The sequence below is a fragment of the Bufo gargarizans genome, chromosome 1 (assembly GCF_014858855.1).
Source record: "Bufo gargarizans isolate SCDJY-AF-19 chromosome 1, ASM1485885v1, whole genome shotgun sequence".
Lineage (NCBI taxonomy): Eukaryota > Metazoa > Chordata > Amphibia > Anura > Bufonidae > Bufo > Bufo gargarizans.
In genome coordinates, this window is record NC_058080.1 from 295,134,773 (window position 1) to 295,156,173 (window position 21,401).

General features: G+C 43.0%; 1 protein-coding gene across 12 annotated transcripts in view; it reads left to right on the plus strand.

Moving 5' to 3' along the window:
* The window catches only part of SEC31A (SEC31 homolog A, COPII coat complex component), a 66,831-nt gene extending 59,268 nt beyond the window's left edge, over positions 1–7,563 (plus strand). For all 12 annotated transcript variants that reach the window (XM_044304691.1, XM_044304701.1, XM_044304611.1 and 9 more), the window contains 3 exons: positions 259–378; positions 587–658; positions 7,023–7,563. In XM_044304691.1, the coding sequence (XP_044160626.1) occupies positions 259–378; positions 587–658; positions 7,023–7,202 (372 nt within the window). In that variant the 3' untranslated portion in view covers positions 7,203–7,563. The remainder of the gene's footprint in view (positions 1–258; positions 379–586; positions 659–7,022) is intronic.
* Positions 7,564–21,401: the final 13,838 nt, after the last annotated feature.

Here is a 21,401-nt window from a genome sequence, read left to right on the forward strand (position 1 = left end):
TTCTATATCACTAGTAAATCATTTAACCTTGATATTTCTTCCATTGTCCTAGCTTTAACCTTTAAGACGAAACATACACTGTATTGACCCAAACAAGGCTACATACAAGCATTGCAAGTTCTATGGATGGGTCCGCCAAAAACTGTAATATGTTATTGGTTGAATTACCAGAGAATTAGTAGGAGTAAAATCCTTGTACATACCTGTTTCATGAGAAAGAAATGTACTATTTGTTTGTCCATTCTCTGCTTTTTAAAGGCTATTCACAGTTTGCCTGCTGAAAAGATCACTAAGAACCCAATCCCCGAGGAGCACCTAATCCTGAAATCGACTTTTGAAGCTCTAATCCAAAGATGTTTATCATCAGCCATTGACCCTGTGAGTTTCACTGACTTCTTCTCATGGCTTAGTTACTGATTGGTTCCATTACACTTTGCGTAATACATGTTGTTCAGAAAAAATCTGTCTCTGTTCATACTAACAGTTCCATCACTTTTGATAGCAGAAGAAGTGCTGCATGCAGTGCTCTGCTTGGCATCATTGACCTTGGAATTTGCGCAGTGTTAACATGTTCTCTCTTTTCCAGCAAACCAAAAGGAAATTGGATGATGCAAATAAGAGGCTAGAGTCCCTGTATGACAAGCTAAGAGAGCAAACGGTAAGGTTTGCAATGTGCAGAGTGTGTCACTGCATGTCCCAGCACTTTCAGAATACCCTATCATCTAATGGAAAGTCTTGGAGCTTTGTACAGAGCTGTAATAGTGGAGTCTTGTTGTACCTACATATGAAATCGAAGAAGATTCCATTTTATGCCGCATGATGTTTGCCTTATTACAAGCTCCATGCTTATGGATCTGTCATACACATGGATTTGATTAAGTCTGAAACACTTATGTTATTAGTTTCAGATATACTGCTGTTAGGTGCAATGAGATGAGCTAGACTCTGCTTAAAAGTCCTGACCATATATATCTTAAAATCTTTGTCTTCTTTCACACTGAAGAGCTTTATGCAGGAGGCTGTACGGCAACACAGCTCCATGTTAGAGTCACTGTGACATGCTTTTTCACGTGTCTTATATAAGTAGCTACTGAGTCCTAAAAAGAGTAACTCATTGAAACGGAATCCTAGACCACATACCACGACCATTGGGGGGACACAGGACCATGGATATAGCTGCATTCTCAGTCACTTATGGGGGGGGGTGATGCTCCATCTCGCACTTCCTGTAGTGCAACTTTTTCCCTTCTTCCTAGTAGTCTCTTCTTTTTGCAGCGCAACAATAGTCATCGGAATTACAGCGCAACTAAACGGAATTACAGTACCTATTGGACAGCTCTATTATGACACTATATAAAACGGTCTCATAAATAATGCATGGTTCACACCACTTGGTTTTTGAACCCTTTTAATGGCCAATCTGTTTTGTGCCTTAATGACCAGGAGAATTTTTTTTTATAGTCACCTTCCAAGAGACATAGCTATATTTTTCCATCGATGTTACTGTATGAGCGCTTGTTTTTTGCAGGACATGTTTTAGTTTTTAATGGTGCCATTTTGTATTACACATAACTTACTGATTAACTTTTATTAACTCTGCGAAGAAGATAGTAAAAAAAAACTGCAATTACGCCATTGATATTTTGTGTTCGGTTCTGGGCATATATAACACAGTAACTTTATTCTTTGGGTCAGTGCGATTACAGCAATACCAAATACATATTTTTTATTTATTTTTTTACTTTTTACCACTTTGACCTTTTTATTCTTAAAAAAATAATGTTTTTGCATTGCCGCATCCAAGACCCATAACTTTTTTTTTTTTTTTTTCTTTCTTTTACTGCTGTGTGAGGGCTTGATTTTTGCAGGATGACTTGTATTATTTTGAGGTACATAACACTTTTTTTGATCGCTCTTCATTTATTTAATTTTTTTGTGGTGAATAAGAAGGTGAGGACTGATAGTAAGTAGCTGTTGGTGGGCGATTCCATCAGAAGAGGTGTGAAGTTTGAGGAGAATGGTGTTGTGAGATGTCTCCCCGGTGCTACTGCTAGCAGGGATAGACAAAGGATCCTTAATATTGTTAGGCAAGCAAAGCAAGAAAGGAAGGTGGATGTTATTGTCCATCTTGGGACAAATGATCTGGATTGCAATGAGGTTTCAAAGTTGAAAGAAGCTTTTCACACACTTGGAAAGGATATACGGGAGGTTGCATCAACTGTTTCATTCTCTGCAGTTTTGCCTGTGCATAACCTTCAGCATGACAGGAAGATGCGCATTAAGGAATCCAATGTATGGCTTGGTGAATGGTGTCTGAACCAAGGGTTTGGTTTTGTGTCTCATGTTAGCTCTCGTTGGAATGGAAAAGAACTGTACAAGAAAGATGGTTTGCATCTTTCTCTCAAGGGAACGAATGTCTTCGGTTCCAAGTATTTGCTAAGGAGCATTTAAACTAGGAAAGGGGGTCAAAAGAGTGATAATCCAGCAGTCCAACTGCCCCCCGGAACAATGCCAGAAGAGGCCAGTAGCACAAAGGTTAAGAAATGACAAGCTCAGATTCTTGTCTACAAATGCTCATAGTCTAGGGAATAAGATCAATGAACTTAAGGCTAGAATGGCATCTGAGAATATAGATTTAGTGGCTGTTACTAAGACGTGAATGAAAGGGAGTAATTACTGTGATATAACAATACCAGGGTTCTCTCTATACAGGAAAGACAAAGAAGGGGGAGGGGTGGCCCTGTATATGAAAGATAGCATAAAATCTAATTTGATACAAGTTGGCGAGAACAATTTAGAGTCAGTTTGGGTTACCTTGCAGCTTGATAATCATAAGGTAACTCATATAGGTGTGATATATAGACCACCTAGCCAAGTCAAAGAATTAGATGATCTACTAGTTGAGGAAATAGCTAAAATGACCCTGAAGGGGAAAGTTATCATTATAGGAGACTTCAATCTTCCTGATGTAAACTGGAAAACCAAAATAGCTAGTTCTGCCAGGAGTACAGATATTCTAAATTCCTACTGGGATTATCTCTACAGCAAGTCTTTACAGAGGAAGAGGTTCTAAGTCAACTGTCTAAAATTAATACAAATAAGTCACAGGGGCCTGATGGTATACACCCAAAGCTATTAAAAGAGCTCAGCGGTGAACTAGCAAAACCATTAACAGATTTATTTAACCAATCACTGGCAACAGGAGTCGTCCTAGAAGATTGGAAATTAGCAAATGTTGTGCCCATTAACAAGAAAGGTACTAGGGAGAAATCGGGCAACTATAGGCCAGTAAGGCTACTTTCACACTTGCGTTCGGGGCTCCGCTTGTGAGTTCCGTTTGAAGGCTCTCGCAAGTGGCCCCGAACGGATCCGTCCAGCCCTAATGCATTCTGAGTGGATGCGGATCCGCTCAGAATGCATCAGTCTGGCACCGTTTGTCCTCCGCTCCGCTCAGCAGGCGGACACCTGAACGCTGCTTGCAGGCAAACGGATCCGTCCAGACTTACAATGTAAGTCAATGGGGACGGATCCGTTTGAAGTTGACACAGTATGGCTCAATTTTCAAACGGATCCGTCCCCCATTGACTTTCAATGTAAAGTCAAAACGGATCCGTTTGCATTACCATGAACAAAAAATATATATATATATATATTTTTTTTTTTGTTCTGTTCATGGTAATGCAAACGGATCCGTTCTGAACGGATCTAAGCGTTTGCATTATAGGTGCGGATCCGTCTGTGCAGATACCAGACGGATCCGCACCTAAACGCAGGTGTGAAAGTAGCCTAAGCTTGACATCAATAGTGGGGAAATTAATGGAAACCATACTTAAGGAGAGGATTGTGGAACATCTAAAATCCCATGGATTGAAAGATGAAAAACAGCATGGGTTTACTTCAGGGAGATCATGTCAAACTAATCTTATTGATTTTTTTTGATTGGGTGACTAAAATAATAGATGGCAGAGGTGCAGTAGACATCACTTATCTAGACTTTAGTAAGGCTTTTGATACTGTCCCACATAGAAGGCTTATCAATAAAGTGCAGTCTTTGGGCTTGGACTCCTATATTGTTGAATGGATTAGTGGCTGAGGGACAGACAACAGAGGGTTGTAGTCAATAGAGTATATTCAGACCATGGTCTTGTTACCAGTGGGGTACCTCAGGGATCTGTTCTGGGACCCATATTGTTTAATATCTTTTATCAGCGAAATTGCGGAAGGCCTCGATGGTAAGGTGTGTCTTTCTGCTGATGACACAAAGATTTGTAACAGGGTTGATGTTCCTGGAGGGATACACCAAATGGAAAAGGACTTAGAAAAACTAGAGGAATGGTCAAAAATCTGTCAACTAAAATTTAATGCTGATAAGTGCAAGATAATGCACCTGGGGCGTAAAAACCCAAGAGCAGAATATAAAATCAGTGATACAGTCCTAACCTCAGTATCTGAGGAAAGGGATTTAGGGGTCATTATTTCAGAAGACTTAAAGGTAGGCAGACAATGTCACAGAGCAGCAGGAAATGCTAGCAGAATGCTTGGGTGTATAGGGAGAGGCATTACCAGTAGAAAGAGGGAGGTGCTCATGCCGCTCTACAGAGCACTAGTGAGACCTCATTTGGAGTATTGTGCGCAGTACTGAAGACCATATCTGCAGAAGGATATTGATACTTTGGAGAGAGTTCAGAGAAGAGCTACTAAACTGGTACATGGATTGCAGGATAAACCAGGAAAGATTAAAGGACCTTAACATGTATAGCTTGGAAGAAAGACGAGACTGAGGGGATATGATAGAAACTTTTAAATACATAAAGGGAATCAACAAGGTAAAAGAGGAGAGAATATTTAAAAGAAGAAACACTGCTACAAGAGGACATAGTTTTAAATTAGAGGGGCAAAGGTTTAAAAGTAATATCAGGAAGTATAACTTTACTGAGAGAGTAGTGGATGCATGGAATAGCCTCCCTGTAGAAGTGGTAGCTGCAAATACAGTGGAGGAGTTTAAAGGGATTCTGTCACCTCCCCTCAGCCAAAAAACGATTTTAAAGCGGCCATGAAGCACAGCTTACCTGGATTAAGCTGTGCTCTTTTATCTTGAAATCCGTCCAGCAGTTACTGCAAAAAACGACTTTGATCGATATGTAAATGTGTCCTGAAGGTGCCCAGAGGGGCGTTTTTTTTCTTCTTAGTGAGCCCAGTACCGTCCCTCTTTCAGTGCCCAGCCCGCCTTCCTTGTACTTTCTAACCGCCGCCCCCAGCCTGCCACAGCCTCTCCTCCCCCTCCCTCACGCCGAACGAAGTCTCGCACAGGCGCAGTACCCACTGAGGGCTGCGCCTGTGCGATCAGCAGGAGACTGAGGGCGGCAGCTTCATCTTCGTCACTGGGCATGCGCCGAGCCCAGTGACGTCCGATGTTAGCTCTTTCCCTCAGTCAGCCTGGTAGGAAGCGCAGAGGATTGCCGATCGGCTGCTGCACCCTGCGCTTTCTCCAGTCTGCCTGCCACTGTGAAGACGGCCAGCGATTTCTTTCCCCACCCTCCCTTCAGGAAAGAAATAAGTATTTGTTGGGGCGAATTAGGTATTATTATATTAAGTAAAGCTTTACTGAATTTATACATTTTCACTGAGCAAAAACAAATACTGATTTCTTTCCTGAAGGGAGGGTGGGGAAAGAAATCGCTGGCCGTCTTCACAGTGGCAGGCAGACTGGAGAAAGCGCAGGGTGCAGCAGCCGATCGGCAATCCTCTGCGCTTCCTACCAGGCTGACTGAGGGAAAGAGCTAACATCGGACGTCACTGGGCTCGGCGCATGCCCAGTGACGAAGATGAAGCTGCCGCCCTCAGTCTCCTGATGATCGCACAGGCGCAGCCCTCAGTGGGTACTGCGCCTGTGCGAGACTTCGTTCGGCGTGAGGGAGGGGGAGGAGAGGCAGGAGAGGCTGTGGCAGGCTGGGGGCGGCGGTTAGACAGTACAAGGAAGGCGGGCTGGGCACTGAAATAGGGGCGGTACTGGGCTCTCTAAGAAGAAAAAAACGCCCCTCTGGGCACCTTCAGGACACATTTCCTTATCGATCAAAGTCGTTTTTTGCAGTAACTGCTGGACGGATTTCAAGATAAAAGAGCACAGCTTAATCCAGGTAAGCTGTGCTGCATGGCTGCTTTTAAATCGTTTTTTGGCTGAGGGGAGGTGACAGAATCCCTTTAAGCATGCATGGGATAGGCATAAGGCCATCCTTCATATAAGATAGGGCCAGGGGCTATCCATAGTATTTAGTATATTGGGCAGACTAGATGGGCCAAATGGTTCTTATCTGCCGGCACATTCTATGTAAGCAGCAATTCTGGCTTTTTTAACAGCGTTCACTGGGTTAAATTACATAATAATTACATAGTGCGAGTCTTTACGGACATGTCCCGATACTAAATATGTAAAGGGGGTTTTATTTTTGCAACTTTTCCATGGAAAAAGTTGAAAAAATAAAAAATTTGAAACCTCTTTTTTTTTAAAACATTTACTAGTCCCACAAGGTCACTATAATAGGCGATCTTTTGATCGCTTCTAAAAATACTTTTCCTATAGTGTAATTTTAATGTCAATGCCATACTGACATTCACCAGCAGGCTACGCCAGAGAAGTGCAGCCTGCTAGGACACCCAAGAGCCAGGCCTGGGGCCTTCACTGGCCATGGTCTGTCTGCACAGACATCGGCACCCTGCAATCTCATTTGTGGGGTGCCGATGGGAGACGGGAAGTTCTCTACCTCTGTAACCGGTTACTTGCTTCTGTTGCCTACTGCATGTAAGGGGTTAAACAGCCCAGATCCTCCCAGGCTGTTAGAGCAGGTACGCAGCTGTTATGTTACAGCCGTACCCAATGTGAAAGGGTGACATCTGCTGCAGAATCCACCATAATAAGTGTTGTGATGCAATTCACTAATGTAAGACCGCACATCATTTTCATCGTATGCATACCTGTGGTTAATGTCTAGTTCTGTTCTAACCATGAATCTTTTCTCTTCTAGCTTTCTCCTGCAATAATTGCAGGTTTACACAGCATTGCTAGAAGTATCGAGTCTCGAAACTATATGGAAGGGCTCAACATCCATACCCACATAGTGAGCACCAGTAACTTCAGTGAAACGTCTGCCTTCATGCCAGTACTCAAGGTAGTGCTTACCCAGGCCAATAAACTTGGAGTGTGAACTCTTTATTCAGAGACTTCTCCACCATTTCCTGAAGAAGAAAGAGAAGCTCCCGCACCTTGTATGAGATGATGGACCAAGGACTAGCATGTTTTTAAAACTTCCAGAGCACAAACACCCATGACTCCTGAATTTGTTCATCTTTATTATATTTTATCTAGGGAGTTTTTATTTTTATTTTCTTTAAATAATATTGTATTTCATGAATTATCCACAGCGCATGTCAGAGTCGAGTTTCCAGAATCATGCTATTAAATATGTGACCAAGGATATTTTTTTTATTATAATGGTTTACATTTCCAAAAGATTTGGTTGCCAAATTGTGTCATCTAAAATAAAGTATGTGATCCAAATTGAAAAATTTGTATTTTTTTTCTTTTCCATTTTAAATTGCATGTGCGTAACTTCAGCACTCATTTAGGGACTGGTTGAGAGTTAAAAGGATTGGCCCATCTCACACTTTGATATGCCACTAATGTCTGATAGATGCAGGTCCCAGTAATTGTATAGAATGGAGTCCCCAAAGCGAAGGAGAGTGTACCGCGCATGCGTTGCTCGCTCTCCATTCAAATGGGGAGCACTGTCCCCCCTTTCTCTTGATTGTGGGAACCCCAGTAGTCAATCCCCGCTGATCAGACACTTACTCAACCCCTATCCTGTGGCTAGCGGATAAGTTGTTTTCATGGAACAACCCCTTTTTTTTTTTTTATACATTTGTATTGACCAAGGACTTATTCACATATCAGTACGTCTCTTTTTATCTGCAGACCGTTGGTTCACAGGGTAGTAATGGAAGCTTGCGCTGCTTTTGTCCGTTTTGTGGGCAGAAGGCAACCATTCTGTTCAATAGGCCTATGAATAACATGGACAGCATATGGGTGCCAACCATGTGTGGTCTATGTATCAGTGATCCATTGCATAGAAATTTACAAAAACACAAATCAACCAAGGAGAAAAAAACAAACGCGTCCGGAACTAAGGATCAGCATTTTTTTTGTAGCATTTGTAAGGGGCGTTTATCTGTATAGTTTATTTTAGCACATTTTTCTCATTCATCTCATTGGGGGACACAGGCATTGACCATGGCTGTTGCAGCTAGGAGGCGGACACTTAGCGCACCAAGTGTAAGCTCCTCCCTCTTCAGCTATATCCCTTCTTGCAGGGACCAAGCTAATCAGTTTTTAGCTTAGTGTCTGTAGGAAGAAAAAAAGGAGATGGAGTAATCTGCATGGGTGTACATGGAAGGTGGAGGGAAATGGGAAGAATTGGGCGCCAGGGGATAACCACAGGATGGTGTGGAAGGAGGAAAATAACTGCTGGAGAATAGGCAGCTCCCCAGACCCAAAAACTAATTCAGTACCCACTAGTGGACTGAGGTGAGAATATAATCGTTGGTTGGCCGAGTATCTCAGGGATCCTGTTAATACCCAGGGGGCGCCACATAGACAGTAGAGTTACCTATAAGGTTATAGTGGATTGCACTATTATCTTGACGAAAGGTTGCACTTACTTTACCGGGGAGGAGGGCATAGGATGAAGCTCAAGATACCTATACCTCAACCTCCCCTGCCGAGATCGCTTCACAAGATGTAGCAATGGCTTCCTGGTCCCCAAAAAAGATGACACCAGGCTCCAACGAATGAAGGAAGTCTTTTATTGGTTCAGTTCTCAAGAGCATATACATGTAACAGAAAAGGACGGACTTATATAGGGGAATACAAACACATGATATGGGGTCATCACCCTTAGGGGAGGGGAGCAAAGGCCAAAGAATGATGTCATTTCCTGTCTACTGTTATATTCATTGGGCATAATGGTAAAACCAATAAATTCAGTGATCTTGTATGTCAAAAATGTACAGTAGATCCTTAGATGAAGGATATTTGTGTAGCCATACCTAAATGCTAAAGAAAAAATGAAACCGGAAGTAGGTGTGTTTTGCGTTCCACCGTGGAGCGCAAAGGTGCCCCCGATGTGCGTTTCATCATGGAACGCTACACCAGGCCGAAAGTATAAGGGGAGGATGGACTTTATTGTTTGGAGAACCGGTGCGCTCATAGTAAGAGTGCATCGGCTGGGGCTACTGGCAGAGTATAAACGCTCCGATGCGTTCCACTATGGAACGCTTCGGGCAGGAAGCATGGGGGCGGGTACATGTGTGAGAGCTTGTCCCAACCCACTGGTCAATGTGAGGGCTGATCATTATACCGTTGCGTTCCACCCTGGGATGCATCAGTAGATGGAAGCAGATTAACTCTTTAACTGAAATGTGGAATTAACTAGTAGTTAATAGAATTGTATAAAGATAAAGTAGGGATTAAAGAGAGAATAAAAGTCAGTTAAAAATAAAAAGTGAGAATAAAAGTATGCATATATACATACACATAAACATACATCATATACACAAATAAATATTATGTGAACCCTTCTGGACATATACAAACTCTAGAACATATAGATATAGATATATTAAAAAAATATATAAATATATATATAAAATGTTCAAGGAATTATATATATTGTACATCTCAAAGCATGTATAAAACGACAGACGCTCCAGTAGGTGTGTGCATATAAAAAAACTTCAGTAAATAGATAAACGTAGTGCAATATAAATGCATACAATTACAGAATAGTCAATAAAATATGGATATGAGTATGTTAAAATCTATTGGTAACAGCGATAGTAGGGACTATATGTAAAAACTCATGAAAGAAATTCGTTAAACAATTGGTGTCCCAAGGGTTATTAGTAGTTACTGCAGGTCTGCTGATTTACTAATTCTGTCTCTTATTTTCTAGCGGGAAGCTTTAGGCAGTCTGGGTAAAAACTGCCTGCACTCCCACCCAGGAGACCAAGGAGTCACCCAAACTCCCTGCTCGTTCCCGCTCTCTAGAAGAAAGTCCCTATAAAAACCTCTGTCTCCCGCCAACAAGCGCATCACCACGGCAGCCCCGGCAAAAGTCCCCTCTGTTCTGGTATAGCGTCCATTACCAAGGGGCCGCACACCGAAGGTGATGATCTGGCTGGAGTCGAGTGCTCCCCTCTACCCTCCATCCAGTAACCCCCTCAGTACCACTTACAGTACCCCTTTCAGTGCCCCCCTCCAGGACCCCGGCCAGTATTCCTTCCTCCTTACGTGTGGACTTGCCAGCAATCTCCTTTAAGAGTTAACATACCTGGGACGCTGCTGCAGCAAGGGGGTGGCTTCTTTCTTTGTAGACGCTGCGCATCTGTCCACAGGGTATGGTCCCTTCCAATCAATGTTCTGAAGTTGAGGGCAATTCAGCTCTTTCTGCAACACTGGGCCGACCATCTCAGGGGTTGTCAGGTGCAGTCCGACAACTCTACAATGGTGGTGTACATCAATCACCAGGGCGGCACCTGGAGCCCGACTGTCATGGAGGCGACGGCGCAGATTTTCAACTGGGCGGAGAAACAGGTTCCGACGCTATCGGCAGTTCACATTCCAGGCGTAGACAACTGTATTGAGAACTTTCTCAACTGGAGCAAGTGTCGCTGCGCTTCCTGTCTTACAAGGTGGCTTTTTTGGTTGCAATTACTTCTATCTGTAGAGTGTCGGAACTTGCGACTCTGTCATGTCGGTCGCCCTTCCTGTTCCTCCATCAGGATAAGGTGGTCTTTCGCCCGGTGCAGTCCTTCTTGCCGAAGGTGGTGTCGACATTCCATCTAAATGAGATTATTCTTCCTTAATTTTGTCCGGACCCGTCTCATCCTCAAGAACAGTCGCTCCATGCTCTGGATCTGGTGCGCGCAGTCCGTATCTATCTTTCCCAGGCGGACGGATTCCCTGTTCGTGATTCCAGAGGGGCCGAGACGAGGGCTGGCAGCGTCAAAGACTTCCATTACCAGATGGATTTGTTTGGCTATTGTGGAAGCGTACCACGTTAAGGACCGGGCCCCGCTCTTCCGGGTGACTGCTCGGGCAGTGGGAGCCTGTTGGGTGAGGCATCACGGGGCTTCGGCCCTTCAGGTGTGCAAGGCGGCAAACTGGTTGTCTTTGAATACTTTTTCTAAGTTTTGCAGGGTGTACACCTTTGCATGTTCTGATGCTTCTTTGGGGCGTAGAGTTTTGCAAACATCAGTTCTCTGATTGGCAGGGGGGTTGCAGTTAAGCCCCCCACTGCTCTGGAACGTCCCATGGTCAATGCCTGTGTCCCCCAATGAGACTGATGAGAAAACTAAATTTTTGTACTCGCCGTAAAATCTGTTTCTCTTCCGTTCATTGGGGGACACAGCTCCTACCCAGTTTTTTGTTTATGGGCTTTTTCGGGCCTGTGTGGTTCTGGGTTTGCACATAATGTGATTTTATTATGTCTGGCTTCTCCTACTGCTTTTGCACTAAACTCATTAGCTTGTTGCCTGCATGAAGGGATATAGCTGAAGAGGGAGGATCTTACACTTTGTGGGCTTAGTGTCTGCCTCCTAGTGGCAACAGCTATACCCATGGTCAATGCCTGTATGAATGGAAAAGAAACAGATTTTACGATAAGTGCAAAAATCTAGTTTTTAATGCCATTTCTTGTTTTTTTTTTTTGTTTTTTTTTGAGGCAAGTATCTGCTCCCTGTGATGTCACTTTCTCTGGAGAGCTGTATGGGAAAAGACCATTAGTAAGAAAAAGCAAAAAATAAAAAGCCATTATAAAACGCTAACACTAACAGCAAAAAAAACAATGGAGATCTATTGCAAAAAAAAGAAAGATGCAGACCTAGAGCATGTGAAAAAAAATATTGAGGGTGAAAAAGCACCACTGCTAAATAAATAGCTGTTTGTTCTGTGTTTACTATATCCAATAGACCTTCATGCAACATCTGGAGTTGGTATTATTTGCTTAAACAACAGGCCAAAAACCACCATCTAAAATGCACCAAAAACCACTCTAAGAAAACCCCAAAAAGAAACTGTATGTGAAGCCACCTTAATGCTCATGCACGTGGCGGCATTATGGCTCCACTTTGTATGAAGATGTCATAGGGCACTCATGGGGAATAGTAGAAGATTTTTAGTACAGTTTCCACGCTGAAAATGCAAGTGAATATTGTGTCATAAAACCCCCTTTGAAAAACATCTGGGCAGAATTCAGTTCATGTTGCTGTGTCTCCATTCACTTACTATGGAAAAAATCTATACAGGTTTTAAAGTACGATGGTTGAAATCCTCATTTGACATAATTTTGAAACCATTCTGCTCTTCTGATATGTCTATTTTATTAAAATTTTATTCCACATCTTTGGGGGCATCTATTCTCTCTCTCTCTCTCTCTCTCTCTCTGCGTTGCTTATTCCTTTGTTGTTACCAATGGTAACAATAAAGTTCTACCATGCCCCCTGTCAGAACTAGTTGTCAGTACATTTATAAATTTTTAGATAGAATAACAGAGGAACGATACAACACAGAGCTATAATATGAGAAAAAGGAGCTCCAAAATTGTCATAGTGAAGCAGACAAGTCAGGGATGATGATGATAATGTATAGTCTTGTGTACATGCAGTCTTACCCTTAGGGCCTCGATGCGCTTAGCTGGCTAATTCAACAAGGGATGAAAAAGAAGAAGGCATGACACTTTGCCATGGGCCGCAAAGGCCGAGAGATTAAAGCACCTATTCCAGAGACCAGTTTCCTAGCACTTATTAAATGGAGAATCAAGAAAAAGGGAGGGGAAGGTAGGGGGATCTCAAGGTTCACAGGGATCTCAAGGTTCACAGGGTTCGGACAAGATATAGAGAATGTGAAGAGAACAAAGGGGAGCTGGCAGGCCTTCTTTAAAGACTATGTACACCTTTGGGGCTTTTTTTTTTTAATTATTGTTTTGTACTCTTTTGAGCTAAAAATATATTTTTTTAATTGGTCTTTACTAAAAAATAAAAAATATGGAGCCCTTTTTTCTGTACATAGATGAGATGCCCTAGAAGCAGCCTCTGAATTTTCTCTTTTCTGTCAGTTGGGGAGCTGACGGACTCCTTATCCTCTGCTCTCTGACATCAGAAACACTAATTATGGCTGTTAAAAACACCTTTGATGCATCTTAATGTTTTTGTTATAGCCCTGAGTTGCTTACTACATAATTTAAGACTAAATGGTGACCTAAAATGACATTTGATACAAACTCAGAATGAAATAAAACTTACAGTAGCATACGACTTCTAACATTCTCTGTGTGGTAAAAAGTTGCATCTGAACTTGCACTTAACACATATTTTTTGCAATAGTTGCAAATTTGGATGTCACTTTTTGCCTTTCAGTCAGTTTCGCACAAGTATGTGTAATCTGGGAAATATGATGCATGTGTTGACCTAATTTCCTTGCCCGACTTGAACTCATAATGATCTGTGATTTCAAATGCCAATGAAGGAAATACAAACATCTGCATCATTTTATATGACCACAAGGTGGTAGAAAACTCCACTTCAACAACAGTGCTTACTGTATATTGGGATAGTAATTCTATAATATTCACTACTGTTTTTGGTGCTATCCAGCTCTTAGTTTGTAGAAAACAAGTTGTAAGGTCACTCATGTAGACATAAACATATCATAAGAATATTAATAAATAAAAAAATAAGAGTTGTTGCTGACAGTGAATGTCAAGCTTGCACTGATAACAGCTGCACTGACATTAGTGTCGTTTTTCTCACAGTCAATCTGCTTAAAGCTAGCCATGTACAGTCTATAAAGGTTGCCTGAGCAATTGTGCAGGCGATAACTACGTTAATCAGTGCAGAAACATTCCTGCCCATTAAATGTTCCAATAGGTGAAGATAAGCAGCTGCTAGACAGCTTTAATACCTCCTGTCTCATTTATTTAGTCTCTAGAGAGACATCTAAGCAGGGACATGATTAAAGTATACAAATATATAAATGGGCCATACCCAAAAAATATGGTGAAACGCTGTTCCATGTAAAATCCCTGCAAAAGACAAGGGGGCACTGCCTCCGACTGGAGAAGATAAAGTTCAGTCTCCAGAGGCGTCAAGGCTCTATGAATGTGGAATAGTCTACCTCAGATATTGCATAAATCTCTATAAATAATGTTGTGGAAGAAAAGATAAACAACATAGTCTGGTCTTACCATTCCGGTCGTATCAATATTCTGTTTAAGGTCCAAGATGCCTAAATATGTTGAATTCTTCCCCTATGGTTCAGGACGGAGGACAGTAGATCTAAAGACGAATCAAGGTGTGGTGTCACTTTGCCCTATATTGATAAGAGATGGGGACTATGTTGCCCTGTCTAGGAACACAGAGCACAAATCCTGATAGGGTCGACCCCATCTGGAACCTGATCCTCACATGGCCAATTTCCTAACACTATCCCTTGCGCATGACTACCAACATGGAGTGTTTCATCCCGCAAGTTGGGAATCTTCAGGTGGCAATTCAAGACTCATAAAACACAGAGGATTGATATAGAACTATCCTTGGCCAGAATTTATTTATTTATTTTATGCACTTATATAGCGCTACTATATTCCGCAGCGCTTTACGGACATTAGCAACCAACTGTCCCCAATGAGGCCCACAATCTAAGGTCCCTATCAGTATGTCTTTGGAGTGTGGGAGGAAACCCACGCAAACACGGGGAAAACATACAAACTCCATGCAGATGTTGTCCTTGGTCGGATTTGAACCTAGGACCCCAGCGCTGCAATGATAGTAATTATAAGCAAAAGTTCCTTTTCGCATAGAACTTGGTGTTCTTATAAGTCCCACCCACTCCCTTTTTTTGTACCAACACCCAGGTTTGATTTGTTTAGTACCATTATGGACAACAGTTTGCAAGGAAACTACAGCGGCACAAGCAATTTTTTAACACAGAGAGAAAGCAGTGCCTGGAGTTGGGTCTACCAGCAGAGATGCTACTAGATGTCCGATTATTACTTGATCTATCCTCCTGTGATGGGGAAAATAACAGAGGAAAGTCCTTTTGCTTCCCCTAAGAACAAAAGTACCAAAATGCCACCGCAGGGTGATGTTTCATGGAAGATACTACCTCCAACTCAGGGGAACTGCAACAAATAACCATACGGACAGACAGGACCACCTTGTTGAACTCAGTCAATAGGACTCTGATAGGGAGGAGGAAATCATCTGCCTGGTAACTACATTTGTTGAGGCAGCCACAGTGTTCCATGAGATTATCGCAAAACACGGGCATTCTCAAAATCGATGAGGATATCAGCCATGCCATTGGTGATTTTCCACAGGTCACTTAAAGAGAGGGAGAAGTCTAAGGAATAGGTTGGTCCATAGCCATTTTACACCACCATATACTTTGGGAACATGGTTCGAGAGACGCTTTCAGATGCAGTGGCTGTGTAGCCTGTGAGTATATCCAGACAACCAAAATGTTCAGGAGCTCAGTAACCAGTAAATAATATAAAATGCATCAACTGCAAATTATGAAGGGTCATCTAAAAGATGACATGCTCCAGCACACTAAAATACATACGCAAAACTACCCAGGAACTCAGAATGCGAATAGGGGAGCCTTTGGGTGGTGTCACCAATAAAACAGACACTCGAATAGCAAGGCATGTTTTGTCCTAACACAATGGGAACCTTAATTCTCTGAGTTTTATGAGGATTGATCTGATGAAACCATCCTGTTGAAAGGGTGACTGGAGTTGAGAGATACTGCAGCATAAAGCCTATGGTACTATTTTTTGTGATATGCAATTTGGACACAGGAGTGGGCATGTCTGGGTAGTACCAAGTGTGGAATAGGGGTTCCCACCCTTTGTATATCTTGATATGGTAGGGCTGAGTTTAACCAGTGGTGAAATCTTTATGAGCATAAATAAGTTTTCAACGACATGCATACATCGTAGGGTGTATTGTGACACCTCCATGTGTGTTATAATGTACTTCCAATGAGATATGTATATACCTACTGATTCGTCTTTAATGATACTAGCGAGACTAGGCCATACTATGCTCTGTTGTGCTAGACAGGGCGACATAGGGCCCCATCTCTTATCAATATAGGGTATAGTGACACCATACTTTGATCCGTCCTACGGTCCACTGGACCCTCTACCGTCCTTCGTCCTGAACCGTAGGGGAAGAATTTAATGTATTTAGGCATCTTGGAAATGTATTCAATATATTTTTAATGTTCAGTTATTCTGTTATTTAATATTTTTACCAATCAGTATTAAAAATTACATTTTAGCGTTCCATTCCCACCCCCTGGTTCAGTCTGTTATCATTTGGGATAGGGAAATTCCGAGAACAGCTGAATGCACTTGCTCACACTTCCTCACACTTCCATACACGTTTCTGATGGCATATACTAGTGATTTGCCTTCAAAGTCTAAGATGGGCCAACCCCTTTAAGTATGAAATCTCTACAGATGTCCTGATTTCAGCGTCCCTTTCACTATTCAGAAATCTCCTCTTTTTTGTATTTTGGAATGTTTAAATTATGAGAACTTGTCCCTGCTTCTCAAATAAAGGTTGATGAGCACACTCCTAATGTGTTATTTGAAAGGACTAAAATATTGAGCAAAGGAAGTGAAATATTTTTTTTTCGTGGCCATGGAGTGGACAGCACACAGGTGTGCTGTTCACGTCTTTTGTGGCCAAATTGAGATCAATGGGTCCACATCCGATCTGCAAAAAACTTGCATCCAAAACTTCAGCCATTTGCCCTTAATCAGCTTGTTTGCACAGAACAATGCCAGATACACTTTAAATTTAGAAGGTTAACATTTCACCATATCCTATTTAAAAAAAAAAAAAAAAAAAAAGCTGTACAAGCTGCGTGGGCTGAAAAGGTAAAAATGCTTTGTAAGCATCCATGCTGAGGAAATAATGTCACATTTTATACATTGATTAATTAAAGCTTGTCTCCTGTTGACTTACAGAAATGGAGCAGAAACCCATACCGAGAATAATCTGTTCATCATTTGCTCTATGTGCAATAACTGTTTTTATAAAATTTAAAATATAAAAGTTTTTGTTAACCCTCTACCAAATAACAACCTTACATAATAACTACATATTATCTAGCCGTTTCGGTCAGTGAAATGCAATGGATGTGAGGTGCTGTATTCTCCTGTATGTAATGCTCATCCACATATGTCTTTAAAGGGAACCTGTCACCGGTATTTTGTGTATAGAGCTGAGGACATTGGTTGCTAGATGGCCACTAGCACATCCACAATACCCAGTCCCCATAGCTCTGTGTGCTTTTATTGTGTAAAAAAACAGATTTGATACATATGCAAATTAACCTGAGATGAGTCCTGTCCTGGAGATGAGTCAGGGACTCATATGCATATGTATCAATTCAGTTTTTTTACACAACAAAAGCACAGAGAGCTATGGGGACTGGGTATTGCGGATGTGCTAGCGGCCATCTAGCAACCCATGTCCTCAGCAATATACCCAAAATCCCAGTGACAGGTTCCCTTTAACCCCTTAAGGACACATGACGTACCGGTACGGCATGTTTCCCGAGTCCTTAAGGACACATGACGTACCGGTACGTCATGGCTTTAAATAGCGATGCCGGCGCCGCGGGGGTTAATCGGAACGGGATGCCGGCTGAAATCATTCAGCCGGCATCCTGTAACAATGCGGGGGGGGGGGTCATTTGACCCCCCCGCATCGACGATCGCAGAAAACCGCAGGTCAATTCAGACCTGCGGTTTTCTGCGTTTCCGGTCCATTCGGGTGTCCTGTGACCCGATGAACCGGAAAAAGACTGCGATCGGTGGCGTAATTATACACCACCAATCGCAGTCCGAGGATTTGAGGAGGCGGTGCTGGCCCTGGTGCTGAATGCCGCTGTCCAGGGTGCTGATTGGTGCAGGGGAGAGAGGCGCGAGATTCAAACTTCCTGCGCTCCTCTCTCCCCTCCTCTTCCTGTCCAGCACCCTGACCGTGCAGCATCGTCAAGCACCAGCTCCTGTGTCCCCCTAATCGGCATCCATCACCCTCCTGCACCCATCGCCACCCAGGTAGGTTAGGGTCAGTGAGGGAGAGGCACCTTTAGGCAGGGATAGAAGGGAAAAGTTAGAAGAAAAAAAAAGCACATTTATTCTAAACCTTTTTGTTTCAGCTTCCAGACCCCCCCCTGCCACTTGCCACTTGCTGGCAATCCTGGAATCCAGATTCCCACAGTGGGGTTTACTGAAATAGACTTTTTTAGTTTTTTTTTCAGTAACCCACTGGTGAATCTGATGGTGGAGCAGACGAATCTGTACGCCCAACAGTTTGTCGCTCAAAACCCGGGCTCATTTTTGGCTAGACCCGGTGGCTGGACGCCGGTCAGTGCAGCCGAGATGAGGACATTTTGGGGCCCCGTGCTGCATATGGGTCTAGTGCAAAAACCCAGTGTCAGGCATTACTGGAGTGGGGACATACTCTACCAGACCCCACTGTACAGTACGGCCATGACACGCTCCCGGTTTGAGGCCATCTGGAAATGTCTGCATTATTCCGATAATGCAGCAGGTCCCCCCCGAAGTGATCCTGCCTATGACCGGCTGTACAAGATACGGCCGGTCATCGATCACTTTGGGGCCACATTTCAGCAGGCCTACGTACCTGGAAGGGAGCTCGCGGTTGATGAGTCTCTCGTTGCGTTCAAGGGGAGACTCAGTTTCCGCCAATACATTCCCACAAAGCGGGCGAGGTATGGCGTGAAGCTATACAAAATTTGTGAGAGTACCTCAGGGTACACTTACAAATTTCGTGTGTACGAGGGGCGAGATTCCCGGATTCAACCACCAGAATGTCCCCCCACTCTGGGTGTTACCAGGAAACTCGTGTGGGACCTTATGTACCCACTGCTGGATAAGGGTTACCACTTGTACGTGGACAACTTTTATACCAGCATTCCCTTGTTCAGGTCCCTTGCTGCCAGAGCCACGTTCGCTTGTGGGACCGTGCGGAAAAATCAACGCGGCCTCCCTGCCCACCCCCTCCAGGTACCTATCCCCAGGGGTGAGACCCATGCCCTTACCAGTGGAAGCCTGTTGCTGGTCAGGTATAAGGACAGGAGGGATGTCCTTATGCTGTCCACAATCCACGGTAACAGCACCACCCCCGTCTCTGTGCGAGGTACCGCGGCAACGGTCCTCAAGCCCGATTGTATCGTCGCCTACAATCGGTATATGGGAGGAGTTGATCTCTCTGATCAAGTCCTCAAGCCATATAATGCCATGCGCAAAACCCGGGCATGGTACAAAAAAGTTGCGGTCTACTTGGTACAGGTTGCCATGTACAACTCTTTTGTACTATCCCGAAGCGCTGGCAGCACAGGGACATTCCTCCAGTTCTATGAGGCAGTCCTCAAAGACCTGATCTTTTCGGACCGGGAAAGAGCAGGCCGGAGTACCTCGGGAACTGGAGGCGCCCGGATCGTCCCTGGCCAACACTTTCCAGGTGTGGTCCCCCATACTGGAAAGAAGGGACGAACCCAAAAAAGATGCAGAGTGTGTCACAAGAGGGGGATACGGAAGGACACCACTACTCAGTGTGACACTTGCCCCGATCATCCGGGCCTCTGCGTTATCGATTGCTTCAGGGAGTATCACACTTCCATGGAGTACTAAATTTTTATAATCTCCAACAGTCCCCTAGAGAACATAAAACACTATGTCTCTCAGACCTTGGAGACACAGAAACAATTTTTTTTCCCCAATTTTTTTTCCTCAAACTGCGGCCCTCCAGATGTTGTAAAACTATAACTCCCAGCATGCCCAGACAACCTACAGCCATCAGCAGGGCATGGTGGGAATTGTAGTTTTACAACATCTGGAGGGCCGCAGTTTTAGGATGCCTGCTTAGTGTCTCCAAAGTCTGAGAGCCATACATATTGGGCATAGTCGCGTGCGTAAAAGTCGTCGCTATAAAAATAACATTTGACCAAACCCCTCGGATGAACAGCGTTAAAAATATAAAATAAAAACGGTGCCAAAACACCCATTTTTGGGCAAAATTTCCATTTGAATCCTTTTTTTCCAGTAATAAAGCAAGGGTTAACAGCCAAAAAAAACTCAATATTTATGGCCCTGATTCTGTAGTTTGCAGAAACACCCCATATGTGGTCGTAAATGGCTATATAGCCGCACGGCAGGGCATAGAACGAAGGGAACTCCATATGGTTTCTGGAAGGCAGATTTTGATGGACAGTTTTTTTTTTTTACACCATGTCCCATTAGAAGCCCCCCCTGATGTAGCCTAGACTAGAAACTCCAAAAAAGTGACCCCATATAAGAAACTACACCCCTCAAGGTATTCAAAAGTTACTTTATAAACTTTGTTAACCCTTTAGGTGTTCCACAAAACTAAATAGCAAATGTAGAAAAATTTTAGAATTTTATTTTTTTGTTACCTTGCCTCAAAAAAGTGTAATATAGAGCAACCAAAAATCATATTTACCCCTAAAATAGTCCCAAAACAACAACCACCTTATCCCATAGTTTCCTAGATGGGGTCACTTTTATGGAGTTTCTACTCTAGGGGTGCATCAGGGGGCTTGAAAGGGTACATGGTGTAAATAAACCAGTCCAGCAAAATCTGCCTTCCAAAAACCGTATGGCGTTCCCCTTCTTCTATGTCCTGCCGTTTAGCCAAATAGTAGTTTACGACCACATTTGGGGTGTTTCTGCAAACTACAGAATCAGGGCAACCCATTTTGAGTTTTGTTTGGCTGTTAACCCATTTTTTTCAGTAATAAAGTAAGGGTTAAAATGGAAAATTTTCCAAAAAATAGAAATTTCTAAATTGTTTCTCCATCTGCCATTAACTCTTGTGGAACACCTAAAGGGTTAACAAAGTTTGTAAACCCAGTTTTGAATACCTTGAGGGGTGTACTTTCTTAGATGGAGTCACTTTTTTGAAATTTCTATTCTAGGGGTGCAACAGGGGGCTTCAAATGGGACATGGTATAAACAAAACCAGTCCTGCAAAATCTGCCTTCCAAAACCCATATGGTGTTCCCCTCCTTCTATGTCCTCCCGTTCGGCCAAACAGTAGTTTACGACCACATATGGGGTGTTTTTGCAAACTACAGAATCAGGGCAACCCATTTTGAATTTTGTTTGGCAGTTAACCCTTGTTTTACTCCTGGAAAAAATTGATTATATTGGAAAATTTTCCAAAAAATAGAAATTTCTAAATTGTTTCTCCATCTGCCAATAACTCTTGTGGAACACCTAAAGGGT